Source organism: Phasianus colchicus, chromosome 16 (assembly GCF_987193195.1).
Source record: "Phasianus colchicus chromosome 16, bPhaCol1.hap1.1, whole genome shotgun sequence".
NCBI classification, from domain to species: Eukaryota; Metazoa; Chordata; class Aves; order Galliformes; family Phasianidae; genus Phasianus; species Phasianus colchicus.
Window position 1 is genome coordinate 7,918,013 of NC_143451.1, and position 24,305 is coordinate 7,942,317.

Sequence of the window (24,305 nt, forward strand, 5' to 3'; positions counted from 1 at the left end):
TGCTCATCTATGGTAAGCAGCTATGTTTGAACACAAATGACTGTTAGTATAACAATGCAGTAGAAAAAGAGACTATCTGTACAACAGTTGCTAATAATTTAAATAGTGTCAGTTTCCCAAAATTAGAATTTTAACTTTAAGGTATGACATGATCTCACCTTCCACCCTCATATACAAATAAATTATCATAAAAAGAATTTTAGCTTAACTTAAAATTGCACCTAAAAAGGCATGGGATTGTTTGTACCTAATACAAAAACTGTTAAAATCAAGGGCTGCTACAAAGAATGAGGTAAACTGAAGACTCTCAGCTATGTGGCCTTCAGAGAAATGGCTTTTTTTTCTATTGAGTTCTAGTTTTGCACACCACAGTGTTTTGCTAGCAAAGCGTTCTGAGTTCTCTTCCAGGAACCATTTGTGTGTATATACAAATATATACATATATGTGTATATACACACGCACACATACACACACACTGTATACTGCATCAGCAATATATATATATATTTATATATATATTTATATAAATATAAGGAAGAAATCCCCCTCTAAAATGTTCTTTAGTGTTTTTCTACAGCTTATGGGGGAGGAGGGGATGTATGTCTTCTTGATGGTACATACATTTTAGAGAACGTTTGCTCTATTGGCTTCTTGGTGCAGCAATGAAAGACTGATCCATACCGGTGCCAAAGGCTTTGCTCATGAGACAGAGGATGTAAAATACTAATCTCCTACACAGCGAGGCCAGCCTCGCTTGCATTTCTCTGCAACCCTCTGGTCTACCACAAAGTTCATAAATACTTTGACTCCCAAATCATTAGACGTTAAAAACTAGAACAGTACAGTAACATGGGGAATTATGCTTCTCAGTGTAAAGCATTCTTCACTAGTTCCTATCACAGTGCAGACCTGACTGCATTACATATGCTCAGGAGATTAGTCAACGTTGTCTGTATTTGGTTATGGGAAAGGCTCTCCTTTTTTTTTTAATCCAAAGTGCATAGTGAAAAAAAGTCAAAGCATTCCTCTTTTCAGTGAGTGTTTGATAGTCACATCTAGGCATCCTCCTGAGAATGCAATTCTGATGTCTTGCTCTTTTCCAAAACAAAGTCCTGCAGTTCAACATTCATCAGCCAGGTAAACAAACTTTGCCAGCAAATAGGAGTCCAACTATTGTAAAGAAAATGGATAAGACAAACAGTACATACGAAGACCCAACCACTGTGTTATTGGGTAATTTATATGGTTGACCTCCGACTTCATTGATGTAAAAACCTATTGGAAATATTAGGGCTGCCATACAGAATAGAATCACTGCAAAGAAAAGAGAAAAAAAAACAGTGTTAGAATCAAAATATTTACCAGTTCATAGAGCAGTACAGAAAAGCAAAGTATTTTGAGCAAACTGAAAAGCTGAGATATTCCCATCACTAACTGGCTTTAAATGATTAATAAGGTTCTACCTTGCTTTTAGAAGATCCCACAAGTACCATTTTGATAGTAATTTCAGCTCTGCTCACCGGATCATGAACTGTTTTCACATAATAAAAGTTTGGCAGATATACTTCTATCACTATCCATGAATGTAGTCAGTTACTTCTCCAGTTATTTTAGATATTTCCCCCCATATCAAGCTAAATTAACATTCAAATTCCCTTTTTATTATCAGAGTTGCCTTCTACCAATTGTAGTCATCCTCTCCCCTTCTGCACAAAAACTCCTTTCATGTAGAACTTTTGCTAAACATTGCAAACAGAGACTGTTACTATGGTTTCTTTCATTAAAATACATCAGTTTCCTAAATTCATGACTGTTTCTTCAGTAACAAAATCTCCTTAAGATCTTCCATTGGGGTTCAAAGAAAGTTTCCTGATTCAATTTAATCTAAGATTCTTAGTGAAAAACATCAAGTTCAAATTTTGTGAACTTAAGAGAACGAGCAATGGGACTCATTTCATTTGAATAGTTTAACTCAGATATGTGGTTCATGCTTACAATTGACCCTGTGTGAATATACAAAAATAAACAAACAAAAAAAAAAACCACCAACAAACAACCACAGAATCCCTACTAAAGCCATTAATTGAAATTACATTATACATTTCACAGGCCTTCAGATATTAATAGTGGCCAGAATTCCTCAGTACAGAATATGCAGTGCTGTAATCCTTCCCAGATGAGAACACCAGTGTTCCTGTAAGATAGCTCTTACAGTAAGATAGTAAGTAACCTTATTTAATGGGAACACAGCAATAAACAGATCTGTACTGTCTCTAGCAAGAGAATGGCTTCCAAATATATATATAGCATCTCTAAGAGGCAAGAGATTCCACACAATAAAAAAAGATGATCTTTTAAGTTGGCTTGAGTGTGTATTCAATACTATATCATTAGACACTCTCTTTTCCCCATCCTTCCTTTTTCTTCAATCAGTATTAGAACATAGAATTTTATTTCTACTAGTTACGTCAACAATTAGTGCCTTACTCTTATTTCACTTCTATGTATTTCAAATTTCTTTCAAATATTATTTACTGGATGTGGAACATCCTTATTTTATATCAAAGGGACACAGGCATTGAACCTGTTCTGTTCTTCCATCAACTCTATAAATATTCACACAATCATCTCCTAATATGAAGCACAGCGACATAACCATCTCCCAGTCCTCAAAGTGTATATATAAAATGAGAAAACAAAATTCAGAAGATTCAAGCCAAACTACAATGCCTCTGCCTGTACCATACTACATACTAATTTGCTCAGTCTTCTGAATACAGATTGCTGCTTTTTTGTAGTTAGTAAGAAATACAGGAACTGTACTTAAGCAACAGCAAAAAAAAAAAAACAACAAAACCAAGCCAACCCAAACAATCCTAACATGGCAGTAGTAATAGCTAGCACCTTAACTGCTGGTTCCTGTACAAGTCAGCAATGCTTTTATTTCCAAAGGTACCTTAAATAAATTCAGCAGCTCGCTTGTTCTTAACAGAACATCAAGACAGTCTCTACTCTTTCAGGCTGAGGATATGATGGGGAAGAGCAGCTTCAATATTTTGGAACGCAATTTCACTACTTTTCTTCTGGCTAATGCTCTGGTTTTTCCAGCCACAGTGTTACATGGCAATACTAGAAGATTTTCTTTTAATGAATTCCGTGTTTATGTACAAGATGAAATGTTTATCATGTATTTTATATCTTAATGCTCAAAACATTGTGATTCACATAGTACAGGTCTCAGCTTCATGGAAAAACAATCGTGTTCTGTGGCAGAGACTAGTTACGAACATGACGAAGCTGAATTCAAGAAGTGCCTATGCAGGATTTACACAAACAAAACAGGATGGTTTGATCACATAATGCATATCCAACCATCAACTGTTCTCTGCATTCCTGAATGCATGAAACAGCTTACACACATCTTGAGTTAAATGCTGCTAAAATGACAATCGGCCTCTCTGCTTATACTAAAATACTTAGCTGGGAATAAATAAATAAAAATCAAAATAACTAAATAAATACGTTTTTAGTTCCACTAGAGGGAGCTCGTGTCTTGCTTTTAATAAAACTTCATTATGTGATTCTGTGATTCATCATCAGGTTAAGGATAAAAAAGTGCACAAGCGAATCTGGCAGCTGCAGTTACTAAACTCTTGCTCAGTGTTCCCACGTTAGGCTATAAAACAATACCAAAAAAACAGAAACCACATATTAAACATTATTTCATCTTAAGGCTTTTAAATATATGGTTATGGATCCACATAATCCCATACTACACAGTCAAATCCTTAAAGAATATTTCTCCTTTTAAAATTGTATCTTAACCAGCAGGCTGTCCAGCTGAGGAGAGGAAGCTCAGGTATGTGGTTTTTGAGCAGATCAGTTTAAGTGCAGAAGAGCTCTCCATTGGAGTGGTCCAGAAAACAGTGATTGACAACAAGTACTTATTAATGCAACACATAATTTTAGTAACAGTTTAAGCAAAGCTCTGAAGATGTTTGACGTTACCATAAGTCAACATTTTCTGCTACATCCAGTTTACCCCTGAAGAACATTCCAGTTATTTACAGAATTGCTGTTACATATTAACAGCAGTAAGCATGTTGGAAATAGCTTGAGGATGCTGAAACCACCACGTGCATTTCTAAGCTTAAGTCTCCCTTATCACATTCAAGAACTATATGAGTTCTGATGGCCGCATGGATAAGGCTGAAGAATAGATCTTTTATCTCTCTTTACTAAGCAATTGCTCTGTGAGGCATGCTGTACATACACAAACCCAGCAGTGCTGTAGGTCTGAGAGCTGCTGGTGGCTCTGTATTGCCACGGGGAGCACGTGCCCAGTGACTCATTGCATTTCTGCCTGAGGACAGAAGCGTGCAGATACCTCAACTCTCTCTCAGTTCACAAGAGAAAAAAAAAATAAATTCTGGAATTGCAGGGAGTTGAATAATGCTGATTCACATCCATATTTCAAAAGTAACCGGAGACCTTTTTTCTTCCAAATAACAATAGTGCTATGAAGGCTTCTGAGCAGTTCTACTCAGTGTGGTCTGAATTTTTAATCTACTGAAATAGCAAATGAAAAACAGTTTTCATGAAGTTCTTTGTCAGAATAGGAAGCCAACTTATGGCAGTTTTTTGAGATGATAGTAAGAAAAGACCACATGATAAATGTACTGAAAAACCAACACCAAAACTAAAGAGAAATTCTAAGAGAGGAAGCACTCAGTTAACTCAGTATGTATTCTTTAAGAAGAAGAAGTGTTGGCTAGAGGGTAGGAATTTCTTATACAAGCTGTAAAACAAACATATATGTTCATATCTGGTAGTATAAACTCAGTGGATTTCCATCAACACCTCCAGCAACCCATAAAGAACTTCTCCCTTAAAAGTCTTTTCTTACAATTTCAGGGAAAAACTGCAGAAAAGACAACCATTACAATTTCTATTAACAGAAGTATTCAGTAACAGAACACAATCATTTCTAGGCTACTTCCAGTGGCTGTCAAAAGAGGTCTAGTTCCTTTAATTCTTAAGCTCAAAATTGTTTTAGCATTCAGTGGCAGTAACTTCTATGAACCCAGGATAAAGCATATTAAAAAAAAAATGAAGTATGGTTCAGAGATGCATGGAACAGTACCAAAACCAGGTTACTTGCCTGCTACCAATCTATGCCACCATACCATGGGGCATAATCAGTGACAAAGCAGTACAGAGTTGGGATGGCAACAGACAGTTAGCTTGAGCAACAGGTAAACAATACCATGCAACGAAGAGCTGATAGATTTTTGGCTGCCATCAACAGGCGAGGCACAGCTCCAAGTTTACAATGCCTCTTACTGAAGATGCACACAAAGACCTGGGCAGCATGGAAACGAACACCAAGATGGAATCCATACTTCATTACAGTGTGTGAATTTGACACTACATTAACGGGGCTCAAAGAGCAATGATAGTTTTGACAGCATCTACACCCAGGGTCATAATACCTATCACATCAGTTAGGAATACTGTGAGTCTTGAATAACCCTACAAGAAGAATATGAAACCTTTTGCATTTGCCGTAAGGATGACTTTCGTCATTCATGCAGCATGCCCTGAAAGACTGAAATCTCCCTCCCACCTACAAAGCTAGTTTGCAGGGAAGCCAAAAAGACAAGTTTCTATATGGTAAAACAATCAATGGCTGAGGAAAGATGCAAATACAATACTAATAAATACTCTCAGGTGCATCCCTTGCAAAGTGAAAAGAACATATATGACAGTAAAATTGTCCTCTGTGTGCCGTTAGCTAACCAAGACAGAGAAGACCATTCAGCAGTAACTCATATTTAGAAAGTGCACTGTTGAAAAGCGTCATCAAAGACGACATTATTACAAGCAAGATTTCCACTAACAAAAAAGTACATAATGCAGTTAGCTTAAATCTCAATATGATTAAGAAATCGAGGAGAATGGTTTCATTGCTGAGATAAAAAGTTCTGATTCTTACTTCAGGAGAGCTACTCCTTTGTGATCTTTGCTAGAAACAAAAAGAAAAGCAAGCAGCTTTCTCTGCTGTCATCAGTAGTGCCAACAAAACCTGCTGAGGACAGAGGCATATGTGCGAAGACTCATCCAGGGCCCTATAGATCCCATCTACGGACATGACCTGGGTAAAATATTTAACTGAAAATAGACTGCAATAGAAGCTGAAACCAACAGCCTGAATATTAAGTCATCACAATCCAAAACAATATCTAAAATCAATCTAATACTATCTTAATCTTTTAGTTGTAGCAGAAAAACACTATCCTACCTTTGCTTCTCTTTGATGGTGTTGGTATAGGCATGCCAAGCAATCAGCACTAGTTTATGACCTGGACTCTTCTTCCCTGAATTAGCATACTGTGCTCTGTAAAGTGAGCAAAGGAATGAAGTGCTGAAGATGTTTGCACCAATTTACTCTACAGAATTCTATCAATTGAGGAAAACATTAAATAGTTCCTTGAGAGTCTTTCATATGATTACCATAAAAATCAAGACAAAAGAATCAGGAAGTTCTTTTTCCCTACATAATATTGTTAAACCAGCTACATGGAACTGCTCTTCCAAGACCTTTCTCTTCTGCAAGGGAGGTCTTCATCTTCTTCCTCAAAAACAGAGGTATTTCAGATAGTCACCTATGGATAAGAATGAGACTTTCTCATGACTTCTCTGGACTGCATTTCACCACCTTGGACAGAAGGTAGCTAGAGGGGATCTGCAACAAACTGACTTAAGCCATTGGGGTCAAATTCCAGCACGAGCAAGGCAAGAGTGACCTCTTGCCTGGCTCTCCTTGCTGCTGGCAGAGTTGCAAGGAAAGGGCTGAGCAAGAGCATCCTTTGTCATTAGATGATTTCATCTAGACCCCCCTTGCATTTGAAGAGAACAGAGCTGCCAGTCCCAGAGATGCCTTTAGCAATCCCAGCAGACTTCACTGCCACTTAGGACAGCACATCCTATGTCATGTTCTGAAAGTTCTGCGAGGAGAGTATCTGTTAGTCGCCTGTACTGGGCTGTTCAGTCTTGAAATCACCTGCAGAAGAAATGTAATACAATTATGAAGTTTTCCCTACTCTGTTCTAATGAGTTACCCACGTTTTCATAATACAGCACTCTGCCACTTCACAGGAAGGTTCATGGCAGTTAATGCCACACGTTTACATGCATCCTAATATCAATCTACAGATAGAATACTCATTTCTGTTGCCATAGAATGAACCACAGAATTTATTTATTCTTCAGCAAGTCAATATAAACAACTCTGCCTTCCATTCACTTCCTTTCTTATAAGTGAGTTAAGAAATAAAATTTCCCATCATCACTGTTAATACAGAGTTCATAGTCATATCTATTGAAGATAAATATATGCTGGTAAATATTGCAGCAACACAGCAAATGTATCTTAATAGAATTACAAATAATTCTGAGTTGCAAGAGAACAAATTAATGTGCTTCATTATTAAACATCTCATAACAAAGGTAAGTGCTGAAACAAAGCAGTATCCTTCTATAGTTAAGGCTTCTAATAATGACCCTACTGCAAGCCCAAAGGAATCCACGGGAGGGGAGGAAAGGGGGGGGGAAAACAGCAAGCTTTAGGGTATCAGAATTTTTATCTGAAGTAAGCATCAAAGCTGTAGAAAATTAGACATGCAAGGATTTGATTACTGGAAATATTTTAAAGAATATGTAAAAATCAAAATGCAAGCTGTGAATTGTGGGGGAAAAAAAACCCTCAATAAATAAATATTATATAGTACTCAAAAAAACCCAGTAACCCACAAACAACCAAATACTTGAAAACTGAATAGCTTTGAGATCTGCTCACTGCAAGTGTCTTAATCTTATACAGCATTTTGAATTTAAACCCTTCCTGTGTACATTAGATACACATGAAATATGTATTAATAGACAATGGCAACTAGAAAAGCTGGCATGGGACATTCAACAATATGTATGTCTATTTTAGCCATTCATTAGAAAATGAATACAAGCCAACCACAATGGATACAGCATTTCAATAGTTCCTTTGTCTGCAATAGCTGCACTGACAGTTTAATATGCTACATAGAAAAGTTGTCAGAAAGACAGCTTTGATTGTACAAGTGCCTCAGCAAAGTGCCTCTGTTGAAGCTCAGGGCATTTTTTTTGTTTGCTGTATTTTTTTGTTGTTGTTAACACATTATTCCCTTCTCCAAACAACCTTAAATTCATTTATATTAGATGTCATTAGCTGCCACAGACTTCCATTAAACCTTACTTATGTTTGTATAAACCACAAGCTTGCATTTTCTAGTTAGTGTGTACACTGTTGTCATATGTCAACTTAAAAGCAGTCAGATTTTGAACTTTTTCATTCCATCATCACCACTATTAAAGCACCATTTTACAGCTGGCATAAGCCTGGAACACACATTAAGGAAAAAGAAGTTTGACAGTTACTCCCTTACTTGTGGTTTAACTGTTTTTCTTTTACACTGAAGTAACCACAGCATACATTCCCCTGTGTAGAAACAGGGCTGCTGGAAGAGGCTCAGTCTTTGCTGTGAGGAATTATGCTGGTGTTCATGCAGCACACAATGAAGGGTGGCAGAAAAACATTACTGCTGTTCCCTCTGCTGAAGAGCTGCTGCAGGACACTTAAGGGAAGCAAGCCTCAGTGCTGTGAAGCACAGCAGGTGCTCTGCAGTGGGCAGTCCTCCCCCATAGCCAATTAGGATGCACCCACTGTGAGCATCAAGCAGGACTGAACCAGCATCAAAACTGAACGAGGTATTCAACAGCAACACCTAAAGTGGGGATGGACTTCAGACTGCAGAAAGTCTCAGATGCATCAACTACACAGGGGAATTCCCGTCATCCCATTTGGCTAGAAGTACTGGATACAGGGGCATGGGGAAGGAAGAATGATCCAGGACTGACCTCTTCCTATCTCTGCTCATTTTCACAGGTCAACAAATGGCGCTCCTCAAGGAAGGCAAAGGGGTCAGGGCATACAAGGCCCTCCTTTCTCTCAGCTTGGACTCACAGGCTAGAAATCCCTCTCAATTATCAGTCACTTAAGATATCAATCCCTCAGTTTTTGAACAATTTCCTTTTTCTCTCAGATGCAGTATTTGAAGAGAAAGAGTATTTTGTAAAGAAGGAGCCCTAAGAACTGCTCCCTGACAACACCATGTGTTATTTCAGACTCCACCAGTTTATCCTGTGTACAGGTCAACTGTGCAGTTGAGGTCACTTACTTCCAGTGAAAGCTATCCAGCGGGCATATTTAGTAGCTTCTCTTCGCCAGTGGGAAGCCACCAGCAAACCACATGTGACAGTTAGTGAAATGATTCCCATTATGATGAAAAATAACGTAGTGACCCACTCAGGAGGCAGCCGTGGAGGAATACAGGTCCTGTCACGTCCATGGATGGTTTGACACTGTCGCACAAGGCCAACTGTGAGAGCACCTGAAAATACACAGCAGAGAGGCATGTAAACTTTCAAAATCCTCTCTGAGGGGCGCTCAATTGCAAACTGCATCTCAGGTTTGTTCTAAAATATGGGATTCTTTCTTTGATGAGCCTTAATAAGCCTGTCAAAGACAGAGGATAGAAGGGACATGTTTAAAGCATCTATCTTCATATTCTTTCATCAAACACTTGCATAAATTGCAGTGAGATAGCTACAGGCTATATCTGGTTCTTGAGTGGCAGTCAAGCTCTAATCAAAGCAATAAAGCACTCCTGTGAATCCTGCCACTGCCAGCTGAAGTGGTGGCAGGGCTGTAGAGAGCACCACTCCCTCATCTCTGCGAGGTAAAAAACTTTCATAATGTAACCAAACAGGATGCAGCCCCCTGAAGTGTTCTTAATTGTCTTAGCCTTTTCCCCTTATCTATAAAGACAGCTCTAAGCCTCTAGGTCTCACAGTGGGATCTGCATTTAGTTCACACTAAGATTTTAAGAATATTAAAAAAAAAAAAAAAAGCAACCACTATACTTCTTAACAGTAGGTGTTTAAGAGTCCCTCTACCCAAGACACTTAGGACAATTATTTTGACAACTAACATGGGTTACTACGCTCAACAACTGGGATATCTATTCTACTAGTTGAAAAGATCCTAAGAACAGACCAAGACTGGTAAGGGAACCATAGTGTAGTGACAAATTCTGCCAAGAAAACAAAAATAATGTAAGATATATTTGACTCTTGAAGTAGCAAAATGGAATGCAACTAGAGGGTTGAGCAAAGGATATATCACAACACACAGAATTCTGTGACACAAAACGATGTATTTTCAAATAGATCCAAGTATTCTGATTTAAAATCTATTTTATTACTTTTGAGTCTCATGCGTAAAGCAGCTTTTAGTGGAATTTAATAGCGAAATTCTCTTTATCTTGAAAATTTTACCTCAATATTAATATTTAAGGTCAAAATCCATTTCTTCCAGTGTCTCTTCTTAAGTCCTATATTTTTCAAATGTGTCTCTTCTTCTGAGCTCTTTCCTTAAATAATCACAATTGTCCTTTATCTAAATTAGAAGTCAAAGTCAACAGTGGAAAGTATTAGAGTCAACATCTTCCTCCACTAATTTTGATAAGTAAAAACTGTTGATCTACTTATGATGAAGAGGCAACTCTTCCAGAAAGAAGCAAGCTAACAGTCAAAAGAACAAACACCATGTTACAATAGTTAGTGCTTGTGGTACACTCCCAGAGGATGAGAAGAACAAAAACATTACTGATTCAATTCTTTTGAAGCATTCCTGTAACCGCTAGACTACAAGCTTTCAGTCCTATTCAAATGTATCATCTTAATTACATATTCATCAGCTGAAAGATTTGGAGATTAATTTTTACTTGGAAGTTAAAGTCCTTAAAAAATGAGTCAGTTACAAAACCCACAATTATTAAACTACAAAATTGGCATTTTCTACTCTGTATACAAAACAGCTGAACCATGGCTGTGCACTAGGATTACACAGAGCTCAGCCAGAGTCACACAAGCACTCTTACCATCTCACATACCTGCACAGTGCAGTTCTACATGAACTGCTTCTCAGTTGCTTTCTCATAGTCTGCTACGTTTTCATTTTAAACAAGCTGCCAGGCCAGAATGGAGATGTGCACATGTCTTTAAAAGTCAGCGTCCTCGAAACACACACACAGCAGAACCTCATATGAAACACTAAGTAGCTTGGGGATAAAGAGGCTATTCACTGCACTATCACAGAACAGGGAATTAACTGCAATCACTCTGCAAGACTGAGATTTAACAATTTTTCTAATAGTAGTTCTGTCTAAACTGAGTTCTAAAATAAAGAACGACTTCTAAAAATGTAAAAACTATATAACTCTAACAATAGATGTTTCTTGAATTCACATGTACTGAAAGCACCTTAACTTTGACAAAAGCAACACTGTGAAGAACCACTGTGCTGGCCTCCATTCCATTCTGTGTATTTCCTTCAACTACCAGCTGCTGTATTACTGGAAAGAGACAATGGACTCGCCTTTCAGACTCACTCTGCAGTTGGTACTGAAGATGTTTTTCAATTAAAAAGAGCACATATAACATGCCAGTTTCAGAAGGGATCAAGGCTAAGCCCAGTAGTGTCTTAGCTAGAGAAAACAGAAAATAACTCTACTTGGAACTAACGTTTTTAAGAATAAATCTTTTTGCTGTCCACATCAGCTCTTCCATGGGCTGATTCCCAACCCCTTCAAGAACCAACCAAAAGGTTAAACCTCCAGTCTACCAGTATCAGCCAGCACCTCTTCCAAAGACACAAGGATAGTTGCAAGAAACTACTTAGATTATGGTTTCCTAAATATCACATCCATTGCCCAACAGTGTTGTTCCACTCTTTATTTTTAATCAGATTTTTAAAGCACTGGCAAATAAATTGCAGCATGTGTTATTTTGGAGGACCAAGACTGAACTTTATACTCTAGCATTAAGCTTTTGCTAACACATGCTCAGTATTTACTCTTAAGTGTGCTTCATGGATTACAAACTTGAAGTAGATACACTCCACATTCAAAGCGTTGAACCTGGAGACTGGAGACTCCTGGGAGGCAAGAGGGCAAAAGAAGATTTCTGAAGCACTCCCAAAGGTTTCATAGAGGTAGCTAGGAGAAACAACCTCATTATATGCTCATGAATTTCAAGTTTCTGTTCACGATACAGGATACCACACCTGTATACTAAAACTGAGGCAGAAGCAAGTTAAACCTCCCATAGTAACATCTGTTGAAGGCAGACCCTAAAAGAAGAATGGGTACAAAATGAATCAATACTGAGTGCCACAGAACATCCTGCAAGCCAGCTGGAATTACTCTGCTGGGCAGATTCATACCTATATAGGTACACACTTTGGTTCTATAAGACTTTACTTTGGTGTAGAAAAGGTGTATTTATTTGCCAAGGAATTCAAAAGAAAAGAGGGTTTCCATGGTATTTGGTCCTACTTTGAAGGAAGCGCGTGAATAATTGCCAATAAACTAACCTGGTACAGATAACCTTGGTTAGCCTTAACTGATCTGCCACTGAAAGGAGAGAGAGACTCAGCTGGTGGAGAACAGCCCAGTCGTTCATCTCAAGCCAGCCATCAAGTTCCACTCTTATTCCTATGAAGAAAGCTTTTAGCCATTACTTCAAGAGTAATTGCAGCATAACTGGAAAATCTAAGCACCTAAGACAGCAACAAAACAAACAGCATAGGTAATGCCAGCAGATAAAGATGGATATGCTCTATGGCTGCATACACACAGCAGCCCACCCGCAGCCTGAGGGTGGCATCAGGAGGTTGCCAAGTGCTGCAGATCAGTTCAGCCTTGCTCAAAATAGAGGAAAAAAGGTCAATGAAGCAGTCCTTAGTCTTTCACAGTAAATCTATTCCCTAAAGTACCAGTTTCCAATAGACCAGACCACCTTCCTCAAGCCTAAGTCTGACAATAAACAGGACTTCGCTTTGTATCAGTGAAAGATTTCATGATCACATTCCTACACGACCTCACCCCACTCCTCCAGACCACCAGTAACACTCCCTTTTTGACACTGCATATTTTTACAAAATCTGTAACAAAACTCTTCAACACATACTCTAAAACCTGGGAGCATCATGTTTAACAACTAAGTTTCACAAAACTGTTGAGAGAAAGGGGAAAAGACCCCAGATAGAGGGAAGGTGAGTCTGTGTTTCACACCTGGACAGATGTGCTGCTGCTCCCAGCAGCCCCATGCCAGCACGCTGCTGTGCCATCCCACTCCTGTTTCCATGGCAACAGCACAGCCACCAGGAGGCAGTGAACATTGTGCCCAGAAACAAAAAGTGCTGCAGCCTTTACACTCCCCCATCTCTCCATCGCTTCTGAATTATTGACATGGCACAGTGATGCCATGGTTGGAAAGCAGCAGCTCAACAACAGCTATGCAGATATTCACCTCTCATCTATTCGATGGTGGGAACATGCAGGACCAGGTGGGCACAGGAGGGGCTCTGGTGTGGTGCACTGAGGCATATGAAGTAATTAATGTGGTAAAAGCACAATGCACTGCCAATGTTGCAAGGACACTGATAAGTTCTATGATTTAGTAATGAGCACAGTACATTGAGCCATGTTATATGGGCATACTAAAACATTCATAGCTGCTGGTTAGGTAACAGTCACATGCCAGAGAATGACATGTAAAATAAGGACAGCTCAGCTAAGCCATTCCCTGCAACTTACTGGGCCACAGAGATAAGGACAGGAGGAAAGGAAGTTATTTTTGGAAAGTTTCTAAGTTCTGTGCAGTTAATAAATCTGAGCGGAAAAAGGTCCAGATCCATCTAACAGCAGGAACAGACTGCAGCTGTCTATGCAGAGCTGTAGCATGCTCCTGAATCCAAGTGGAAGCTTCACAGTCTAAAGTGAATGCAGTGATTTGGTCCTGGCAGACTAAATCTCTGCATCGGTGTTTTAAATTATATATTATCCAAAGAAGGAAGAGGGAAAGACTTACTTTGTTCTGGGAGTTCTGTGTTCTAGAAATGACTTCCCTGGCAATCCAGCTGCCCATCCCAAAATCCAGAGAACTGACACTGCTGATGCATCCCTGTACAGCCTCGGAGGTCCCTCCAGGGTGCATACCGTCAGTGCTACTTTCTCCAGAATAAATGTGGTGAGAATTCAGGCTCTGCATCCTCTCTTATGAGAAGAGCAGTCATGCTGCTAAGTAAGCAATGCAGAAGGTTAGAGGAAAAAGCTATGCCTTTGTAGGATGCTTGTGGTTTCTGGTATGAACTGATGAGGAAAGGATTAACAACACTGGGGAAACTTCGATTCTCAGAGGTATGCAACAGTCAAGCCAAATCATGGGATCTCTAGGAGAGGTTTCCCTGAAGGATGCCCACAGCTGGGGCTCAGATTTTGTTATCCAAAAATGATCAGAACCTTATGGCCTCAAATAATGTCATCTTTGAGCATTCTGTAAATTATTAACTGTAGTTAACTGCATGTATGTAAGTAACTGTAAGTCAAGTAACACTTTCCTTCACATTTTCACTTCAATGTAGGACAGTATCTGGATCGTATCTAAAGAACCATGAAAGGTACATGAGAGGATCAAATATAAGATAAGTAGAATCAATTTCCAATCAAGCATAAGAATACCAGGTCTGCTACCACCCCAAAGTTTTTTTGAGGGATGGGGCATAGTTTGAAAACATGTCACTTCGCAATTACACCACTAAAGTACCTTTGAGGTTGCCATGCAAGTACAGTACTTGGGATGTGCCATGACAGATTGATTCTACCACTGTGATGCTCCAGTATGTCACTCAGTTAGTAGATTGAGATAACCAGGTTCTGATTCACTAAGATAAGATTTATGAATGTTAGAGGATAATTTAAAGAAAGGCTTAAAAGAGTAAAGGAGGATTAATTGCAAAGGCACAGAATACATAGGAGTCCAAAACAAAGGGACTATGGATTATCATTCCCATCCTTTACATGCCAGATCTTACGTTTTTGACACACTTTCTCTCTTGCATCATCTCATAGCTATGGTAATCCTGGAAAAGTTTTGGAGCTTCTCACTCTAAGCAGACCAGTACTGTTTGATCAAGTGACCAGAAGCATGGTCAGTTCATATGCCCAGTAAATACTTGTTGGCTCAAAACACACATCTAAAAAGTATTTTTTACAATGTTTAAAGATCATTTTTAATGAAGAATGAGATTTACTTGCAAAGTCCTTGCTATATCCACAGTGCAATTTTTAAGAGCAGTTCTGCAAGATACATTATATAAACTGCTATTTCTCTTCTACTCCATTTATTCCCTCAGACTATTCTCTCCTCAAACCAAGTTTGAAATGCCCCATTCTTGCACTAGAAACGTAAATGATGTTCCTCTGTTTCAAAAACTAAGTGACTTTCTTATAGAAAAACACTAATTCTGGCATTAATATGTAGCTTTGCTAGCTTCAAACAGTTTGGTAGCTGTCATGAACCTATTAATTGAATTCTGTTTAACAATCTGATGTCCAGACAATTTATTAGGTGGTACCATTTCTGACACTGTTTAGAAATCCAGAGCTTATTCCTGGCTTTTAAACAGAAGAATTCTCATCTCAAAAATTTTGAAGAGTTGAGACATATTAGTAGAATGGCCTGCCTTCTTGCTGAACAGCTTGTGGAGCCTGAATTGCCTCAGAAGTTTTCAATTCAGTACTGGTACCATGCATAATTCAAAACAAATCTCCCTCCACAAAGAAGAGTTCTCCCTTCCTCCCTCCTCTTACTGCCAGAGAGAAGTAAATAAATCAGGGGCAGCAATACTGGGAAGGACCCTTATGACTGACACGTACTAGAAAAGTGTATTACTGCAGATGACAGTCTTTAGGATTTAGGAGCTATGATGTTTATATTGCAGATATTTGGACCAATAAGCAGCAAGTTTGCTTCTGAACTTCAGCATATAAGACTTCAGTGCAAGGTCTTTATTTATATTGTCTGTTTTAAAGAGATGAACCACCAAACACTTGGTTATCCTCAGGCCAAAACACAGGAGCAACTCTCCTGAGGACATAACAAAGGCTCTGTGTGTTCTCATGTATCACTGTCAAGAAATCTGCCCATGCTGACAGTGTTCTTTCCAACTTTAGAAGACAGCATTAATTAAATGTTGGTAAACAGGATCTATAGTAAGCAGCACCCTTCTGGATGTTGCTTTTCTTACACTATAAGTGTTTGTGTGATAGAATAGTACTGCCAGTGAACACTACAACCTTAAGTTTCTGAAATGGCAAGAGCCTGCCAGGGAGAACTTGTTCTGCTTTAAAGCAAATAAGCAAGAAGTGTAAAACTTTAATTTTAAAAAATAAACAAAAATAAATCTGTGGCTATTTCCATTTTTCCCCCAATCAAAGTAAGACTACTGAAAGATGACAAAATTCAGTGCCAAAAAAAAGAAAGATCAAAGGCAGTGTCAACATTTAAATGGATTTTTTTTCTAGTCAGCTTCACCAGTTTTATGCCATGCATTCAGTAGAATGCCAGAAGCTATGGCACCTCCTGCTGTTCTGCCACTTAGCATCCAACCGGCTTGCGCTGTTGCTGTTGTTTTTAATGAAGTTATATTTGGCTTCAGACAGAGCCACAAAGACCAGCCCTCCACCCAACAGCCCGCAGTGCCACCTGATCTCCTCAGGAGCATCTGCTCCCCACCAACAACCAGACATGGCCACGTGCCCCCTCACACCTGGCCAGCACCATGAGGTGACCGCAATGGCTGGCAGTGGCAGCACCAGGGGCTGCTGTGTGGTACAGACACAGCTGGCACCAACACAAATTCCAGGTCCTCACCTTTCAGCGGATCACTTTCCTCACAGTGTTTTACACTGACCTGTTTGTGGGTTGACTACAACTGGAGAGCAGGGCCGTTGGTTTTTAACTCCTTCTGTGTATCTCAAAGTACCATTTCACCAAGCCTTTTGAGTTTGGGGCTTCACAGATGTACATTCAAGTGGATCAGAACAAAAGTCCCCCGATCACACCAAGTGAAGTATTCTACTGCTTTCTTCATTCACAAAGAAGAAATATCTGTCAACCTTCCTGCTTGCGATCTGAAGCAACTTCTCTGGCCTTGTCACAGAGTCATTGGAGGAGAGGCAGAAAATGCAAGCTCTGGCCCAGCTCTCGAGAAGGCCTGTACATTTTAACAAATGAAATTCTGAAGTAATAAGGATCATTTTCCTCTGTCAGCAATAACTGCTTCCAGCCTTTACTCTATTCCACCCTTTCATTTCACGTTTTTCACACAGTAAGCTTCAGGGTGCTTTCTGCAACTGCCGAACAACCCAGTAACATTCCACTGAAAGAATGTCTCCTGCACAATCCTGTTGCATGAAGTTGAACCACACGTGAGTTTAAAAAACAAACTGAAACATACTTCTTCCTATACAAGTTTCGACAGCAGAAAACTACATCATTAACATGTTAATTAAAGCACATGGTTAGTTTCAGAACAGAATTCAACATAAGGAAAAGAAGTCCCTTCTTCCCCCCTGTGACATCTCTCCCTGCACAGCGCTTCTCACACCGCCTGGCACAGCACCATTTTCCCCTGCTCTACAAAGGTAAAATCTTTGATTAAAGTGCACACAAACACAGCCATCTGATTATTAAACCATTAGGAATAACAACTCAGAGGCAGCTCAGCCCTACTAGCGAGTGCCTAATGTCTATGCAAAGAATTGCTAATGGGGAAGTTCAAGATGTAACAAATTCTATTTGGCTGAAAAAAATATAAAACACAGTGGATTATCAAACATTACACCCTGGAAGACTGTCATCCTTAATGATCTCAAAGTGCTTTGTAAATTATTGCCCAGAACTGCACCTACCATGAGGCTCCTGGGTAGCAGCCAGCTGTTCTGACTGCAGTGTGCATGGAGTGCCGCCTCTGTTTCTGCAACAGCTCCCTAGAAGGCTGCTGAAACCTCCAGCAGGGAGCACGTCAGTTCACCCCAAGGACACAGACATAACACACTAAGCATGTCTTGCTTAAAGAGAGGCAGTGGACTCTACGCACTCTGTGGACCTTTGGAACCCTAACCAGCGTTTCAGTGCAGTGAGCGTCTCCTATCAGCTCACCCTGCAGACAAACCAGCACAACCACACTGTGTGCCTATGGTACCCAACAGAGCCCAAACTTTTGCAATCAATTCTATTGACAATATTTAAAGAAAAAAAAAAAACAACCAAACACACACAAACAAGATATCGCTTAATTAAAAAATCAAATGCAATAAAAAAGGAAGAAACCAAGAACTTCTCTCTGAGAAAGGATCTAATCTACAGCTGTTAATTCCATACAAATTCCTGGGGATTTGGCAAATGTCATTTGCCACTCAAATGCTCCAGCATGTTTTCCCCTCTGCTTAAAAGAGGCACATACCCTGCACAGATCCTCTTCCTGGCCATATCTCCAGCTTTTCAGACCTGTGCGTACCATCAGCAGTCAGAGCTTAGGGAACAAAAGTGAGACTGAGAAGGGCAGCTGAAGAGAGCAGAAGGGGATTGCAGCAAAGCTACCACAGAAATGTGGTTCCTGCATATTGCCCCCAGTAGAAGGGCTCTGTCCATCAGGAAAAATGTCACCACTGTGAATTGTAACAACTTACAATAAAGCAATTATACATTCGTTTCAAAAGGTGAAGATTTATAAACTCTGAATTTATAATAATTTCTCATTCTCCCTTATTACTTTGTACAAGAATACTGTATTTGTTTCACCACATTACAAACCACTCTGCATTTGATTCAAAAGCAGTACATAACCTCTACACAGGTTACTGCTCCTCCTCAGCCACGAATTACTCCAGTTTACCTTTTTCTGAAATACACGGGTGTGGGCAACATCTGGAAAAGGATACCAGAACTAGCTGAAGGACTCCCACATGCGATGTAAATCCTAATCACCACACTGCAGCAGGCAAGAAAAGTTAGTTCTCTCTACTTTGGTTCAAGACTAACAAAAATGCATGAAGGAAGCAGCTGAGTTTGTGAAGTACCTATTAAAAAAAGAAGTACCTATTAAAAAAAGAAGTACCTATTAAAAAAAGAAGGTCAGGCTTAAAAGTTTGACCTACTGATCTTTGCTTTGGCAAAAGTACAAACTGAGTTTACATAATGCTGCTTGCATCTAAGTGCTGGCTGGAAACTAAGCACAACAACCGTTCTGAATAAGCCTCAGTCATTAACACGATTCCATTTTTCAGATGTCAGTTTTAAATCCCTGATTTGCAGTACATAGCATTGCAGCCTTACTTTTAAGATTCATATTTTAAGTGACACTTCCGTTAATCCCACTGTCACATCACACCAATGAATGTAGTAAGCATGCCTGAAAGCAGCTCTAAGATGATTTAAACAAGCCATTACTTTTATTAGCAAAACACAGACAGTTTCCAAAGCCTCAACAATGCATCTTTATGACAATTAGTACCGTTTATAAGGCAGATTTACAACAATGCGCTCCTTGAGGAAAGCAAAGGGCAGACCATTGCCTGCACCCACACACACTGAATGCAGTCTGGTCCTACAGCAGCCGTACACATGGCTGTGAGATGAACACTTTGAAGAGAAAGTTATTCTAAATACGTAAAACTCAAGTACCCTACCAAAAATATCTACTATCAGAAAAAGACAAATGTAGTACCAGTTACTCTTAAATTTACCCTCTGCTTAACAAAGTAAAACTATGATAGGAAACCAAGGTTTAAAATGAATAAAATCAAAGCTTTGCTTCCAATTTCTCACCATTCTCATGATGAAGAATAGCACCTCTGTTCTACTGAGAGCACTGCCATGACAACTTTCCAGCACCCAACCTCAGTCATCCAGCTGCTCAGGTTGGAAGGAAAACACAAGTTACTGGCTCCCAGACCTCTACTTAAACTACGGATTTCTTACCCAGTTCTTCAACACTCATTAGAGACCGAGTAACTCAACAGCACTTGGGGAGACACAAACTAACAGCTGTATACATTCACACTAAAGAGAAAACAAGACATTTGCCTTACAGAAGCAGTATTCAGTTGTACAGTAAAAAGCAAATACAAAATTCGGTTCCCCCCTGGACAAAACCAGGCAGTTTTCTCCTCCCTGCTCCGGCATGCTCAAGTAACCAGGCTAACACAGCACTCTTTTATGAGATTCTTCCTACACATAAAATAGTTCCATATGTTTAAAAGTTGAGCAAGCACAAAGTTAATTCAATACAACAATGCCTTACTGCTAGCTTTTCTTACGCCTTAAGGTCTGGTCAGTGACAGAAGCCAAACACAGCACACATCCTCTGCTCTGTCACATGTTGACATCGTCTGTATGGCCTGGAAGACATCTAGCTGTCAAAGGGAATGGATGGAGATCCTGAAGATGTTGGGGCCACTCCCAGCAGAGGCACACCACTTATAGGCAGTATTCAGGACTTGGGTTTCTACATTCTTTGCCAATCCTTACTAGTTCTTATGTGCTCTGTGCGGCTCTTCTGTTGGCATTCTCAGAGGCACAAAAACCTTGGGACTTGTTGCCCTGCTCAGCAGCGTGCCAGAGCACTGCCTCTGCCCACTCATCCATGCGGGGCAGCCAAAGGAAAGCGTGTTCTGGGACATGATAACCAAGAACCTGATTTTAAACACACGTCTGATGCTCACAATGGCTTTGCAGATCGCTTTTTAGCAAGCACTCATGTCACCCAGACTTGCTTTGTGGTGTGTACACAAACCAGCCATAAGATTTTATCCTGTGTCTCACTGTGATGCATGTATCAATATAAGAGGATGCAACAAACACTTGCTTTACATGTAATTCACCACACTTAAATTCTGACATTCAGTTTTACTTAATCACTGCTTTGTGCTATAAGTTGGAATCACCAGTGCTCCATAGAAAGGGATAATGAAGGCACAAAAAACAAGCTGATAGCATGGCTTGCTGAAGGGAGGGATTATTTGATTTAAACTCCTGCTGAATTATTCGACCCACCCTAAAAGCATTCCAAATCACCAACCCCCCTAACACGTACCACGTCTCATTTCAACTGTGGGTGCTGGTTGTGTCTTTTGTCCACAGAAGGACTGAGCACTGCTGCTGGAATAACCTGTTCATTACAGAAGCGTACAGATACAGGCACAAAATTCATTACTAGTGAAATGAGTGGGATTTTAGGCACTGACTTATGTTAAAGCCAACTCTGCCCTTATTTCTCACACAGAATACCAGTTTAAGAATAAAAGGATGTCAATACAGGAATACTGAGGTTCCCAGATGGGTGTTTACCACTGTAGTACAAGAGGTATAACTAAACCTCACTGAGAGCTGCATGAGAGAAAAATCTATTTAATTTTCAAGTTTCCTTTATAAGCTCAAAGATGTATAAAATACCTGAAACTAAAATAAGGAATGATTCTTGCAAAAATACGTAGAGGAAGAGCACCAAACAAAGACTTGGATCCACTTCCATGGAGGTGTATTTCCTCTCTGGCCTGAATCTGAAACCTTCTGTGCCCTCTGTGGTGCTCATTCCCTCATAATTACAGTGCTAGAGAGGAATTTTTACAGCCAACAGTTTTCAACTGACTATAAAGCTGCCTGCAAGAGTAGAACTTGGGAGACACATCAGCCCTTCCCCCATACTGTTCTCCTGAGAATATAAGCTCCTTTAAATAAAACATTTAAAGCAATCTACATTTTTCAGGGGGAAAAAAAAAAAAAACCAACAACAACAACATTAAAGCATCCAAATTGCTTTGATATCCCATTTAGCAGAAAATCACCAGCACCAATGGAGTATGACGTATGTATTTCTTTGCATTTACCCCAGAATGGATCTTTCTCCTGGAACCCAAGCCCAGGTTTCCAGTCTCAATGGCTGCAGAGGATTGTGATGGAGCTGCTGCAATGCTGTGTCCCCACATCTGCTGAGAGCTCTGCTGAGAGCTCTGCTCTATGCAGTCCCCAAGCAGCTGCAGCACTGAGGCTGGGCTGCTCTGTGCCGCCTTCAGGACTGAGGGCAGCAGCCAAGCAAGGAAACACGATCTTTCACATTCCTCCTTGATACCAGGCTGACTTGTAAAGCAGCACCTAGAATTACTCCCACAGCAGATGAACCAAAGGACAAAGAGGTTATGCAAATAAACAGTTTGTTTCACCAGTTGAGAACAGGACACTTTAGAAGACCTACTGTGTAGCTGCAAGCACCCAAGCTGGGAGGGCTCGAGTCCGTGTGCTGAGGGATTCCTGCATCTCACTAGCAGCTGGGGCTGGGACACAGTCAGGGCAGCATCCTCACAGCAGTGTCCTCCTATGCTATACTTCTCCACAGCATCTCTGGCTACTGAATGGCACTCAGAAACAGCCACCTCATCATTCAGTACCACAGTGCTTACTACAGGAAGTCCTTGAGTGAATGGGCATCCTTGCACTTCCTTTGAGTTCGGGCAAAAGGTTCCTTTCAGCAGCTCTAAGCACTGGAAATGCATATTTACATTGCTTCTAGCCAGAAATCTTAGAACAGAGTAATTCAAATCCCACATTGATAAAAATCTACCAAACAGCCATTAAGGGAGCCATGGTATGACAGCCACCTCTCCTTTGTGATTTCTAAAAGCCAACAACTTGTTCGGCTTCAGAAGATGGCAATAAAATAAGTCACTGGTCTGTCAAAACACAATTTGAAAAGTGCTGCAGAAAATCCACACAGATTTCACGTTTGCCAGCCTAATTGCAGGTAAAACCTGTTTGCAATCCTAAAAACTCTAAAAGATAGGGACGGCAGGTGATTCTCAAGCAATCACCCATCAAGTAACTGAGAATCCATGATTTCTAGGCACATTACATCAAGGAGCTGTTTTTGTATTATAAATAGACATTAAGCATTTTTCTTTAACAGATATTAATGGTCTGCACTTAGTTCCCCATGAGCAACTTTTTCAAGATAGATTTTATTATCTCATTGCTGGACAGGCAGAGAGAAGCCAACACCTGACACACGGGGTTGGACCTACAGACATGGGGAAGGGCTTCGGACAGACACATCTACACGTTTACCACAAGGATTGTTATGTCACTGCCAGTGCCTACAGAAGGGCTCCTTACTGCAGCACACTGCTGGGGGGATGTAAGAGGAGAGGACCAACTGCTCTCAGGGCCGCGGGCAGGAAGATCACCACAACAGACAGGGATGACGGGACGTCCTGAGGGCAGTGCTGAGAGCTGAGCTCGGTGAAGTGACTCGAGCAGCCAGGTTCCAGGCTGGACTGACAGAACCAATGCGGCCAAACCATACGGATAAAGACAGCGGGTCAGAGGAACGCCCTGCCATCAGCCTCTGTCTGCCGAGGCTTCCAAAGCTCCACCAGAGCGAAGGACGCAGAGACTTCACCTGGAACAGCTCAGTCCTCTTACGAAGCCGAGCACCAGGCAAGGCAGCAGCAGAAGTTTCGGAACACCCTGCCGGCACACAGGACAGCAGCCTGCAGCCCGGCGCCCCGTCGCTCATCCGTACCGCGGACGCTCGGAGCGCATCCCGCCCGGGAGACCCGCAGCACCGGCCCGCCCCGCGCCCCTCCCGCCCTCGGCAACAGGCGGCGACCAGCCGCTCCTACCGGCAGCGTCAGCGCGGCACGCAAAGCGCCCCGTTCTTTTTTAAAAGAAGGAGAGCCGGGTTCCGGGCTGGAAGCCCTCGGAGCCGCCAGCCCAGGGCCGCCGCCGCCCCGCCCCGCAGCCCCGCCGCCGCAGCGGCGCCCGCGGCCCCCGCCCCGCCGCAGCCCCGCCGCCTCACCCGCGGACTCGCCGGTGTTGATCCAGTCGGGGTTGGCCAGGCTGGCGATGGCGAAGATGTCCGCGGCCAGGAAGAGGCATCCTGAGATGACGGTCAGTTTGTCCATCTCCTCCGGCCGCCGCCCGGCTCCCGCGGCGGGCCCGGGCCGGGGCGCCTCACAGCCGCGGCTCCATGGGCCCCGCGCTCCCCTCGGCGGCGGCGCCAGGAACGGCCCCGCGCGGAGCCGGAAGCGAACCCGGCGGGCGGGGGAGCGGCGCTGACTCCGGAAGGGAAACCGCGGCGGCCCTGGGCGGGGGGAGGCGGGGCCGGGAGCCGGGGGCGGGAACTGCGGCTGCCGGACCTCGGCTCCGGTACGGGCGGGCGGCGGCCCGGGGTCGCGGCTGCGGAGAAACGTGCCGAAGGCGTGCAGGTGGAATACTCGACTCGAATCGAACGCGGTGCCCCCGTCCC

The 24,305-nt window shown here is 41.4% G+C and overlaps 2 protein-coding genes across 5 annotated transcripts in view; both read right to left on the reverse strand.

The window, feature by feature from the left end:
* Positions 1-548: 548 nt before the first annotated feature.
* MOSMO (modulator of smoothened) lies at positions 549-24,292 on the reverse strand. 2 transcript variants are annotated; one of them, XM_031606549.2, is made up of 3 exons: positions 23,856-24,292; positions 9,274-9,486; positions 549-1,315 (listed from the first exon to the last, which is right to left on the reverse strand). In XM_031606549.2, the coding sequence occupies exons 1-3, from the start codon at positions 23,959-23,961 to the stop codon at positions 1,131-1,133; spliced, it is 504 nt and encodes a 167-aa protein (XP_031462409.1). In that variant the 5' UTR covers positions 23,962-24,292; the 3' UTR covers positions 549-1,130. The 2 variants fall into 2 exon arrangements, 1 of the variants encoding a protein (XP_031462409.1); XR_016471727.1 differs by lacking the exon at positions 23,856-24,292 and adding an exon at positions 6,303-6,398 and having other exon boundaries at positions 1,228-1,315; positions 9,274-9,393.
* The window catches only part of CCP110 (centriolar coiled-coil protein 110), a 35,972-nt gene continuing 21,063 nt past the window's right edge, over positions 9,397-24,305 (reverse strand). The window contains exon 16 of one of the 3 annotated variants that reach the window (XM_090151646.1): positions 9,397-9,486. The gene's annotated coding sequence lies outside the window, so the exon portion shown is untranslated. Of the gene's footprint in view, positions 9,487-10,534; positions 10,554-24,305 lie in introns of those variants that run through there. The other 2 variants (XM_090151648.1, XM_090151654.1) reach the window with 2 other exon arrangements.

What these genes read in the sequence shown, in the direction of transcription:
- MOSMO (XM_031606549.2), bottom strand. Translation starts at nt 23,961, where the DNA reads ATGGACAAACTGACCGTCATCTCAGGATGCCTCTTCCTGGCCGCGGAC. An exon ending in CAACACCGGCGAGTCCGCGG is followed by an intron (nt 9,487 to 23,855) that starts GTGAGGCGGCGG and finishes GTGTATTTTCAG; the next exon opens with GTGCTCTCACAGTTGGCCTT. An exon ending in CTGGATAGCTTTCACTGGAA is followed by an intron (nt 1,316 to 9,273) that starts GTAAGTGACCTC and finishes TTTTCTTTGCAG; the next exon opens with TGATTCTATTCTGTATGGCA.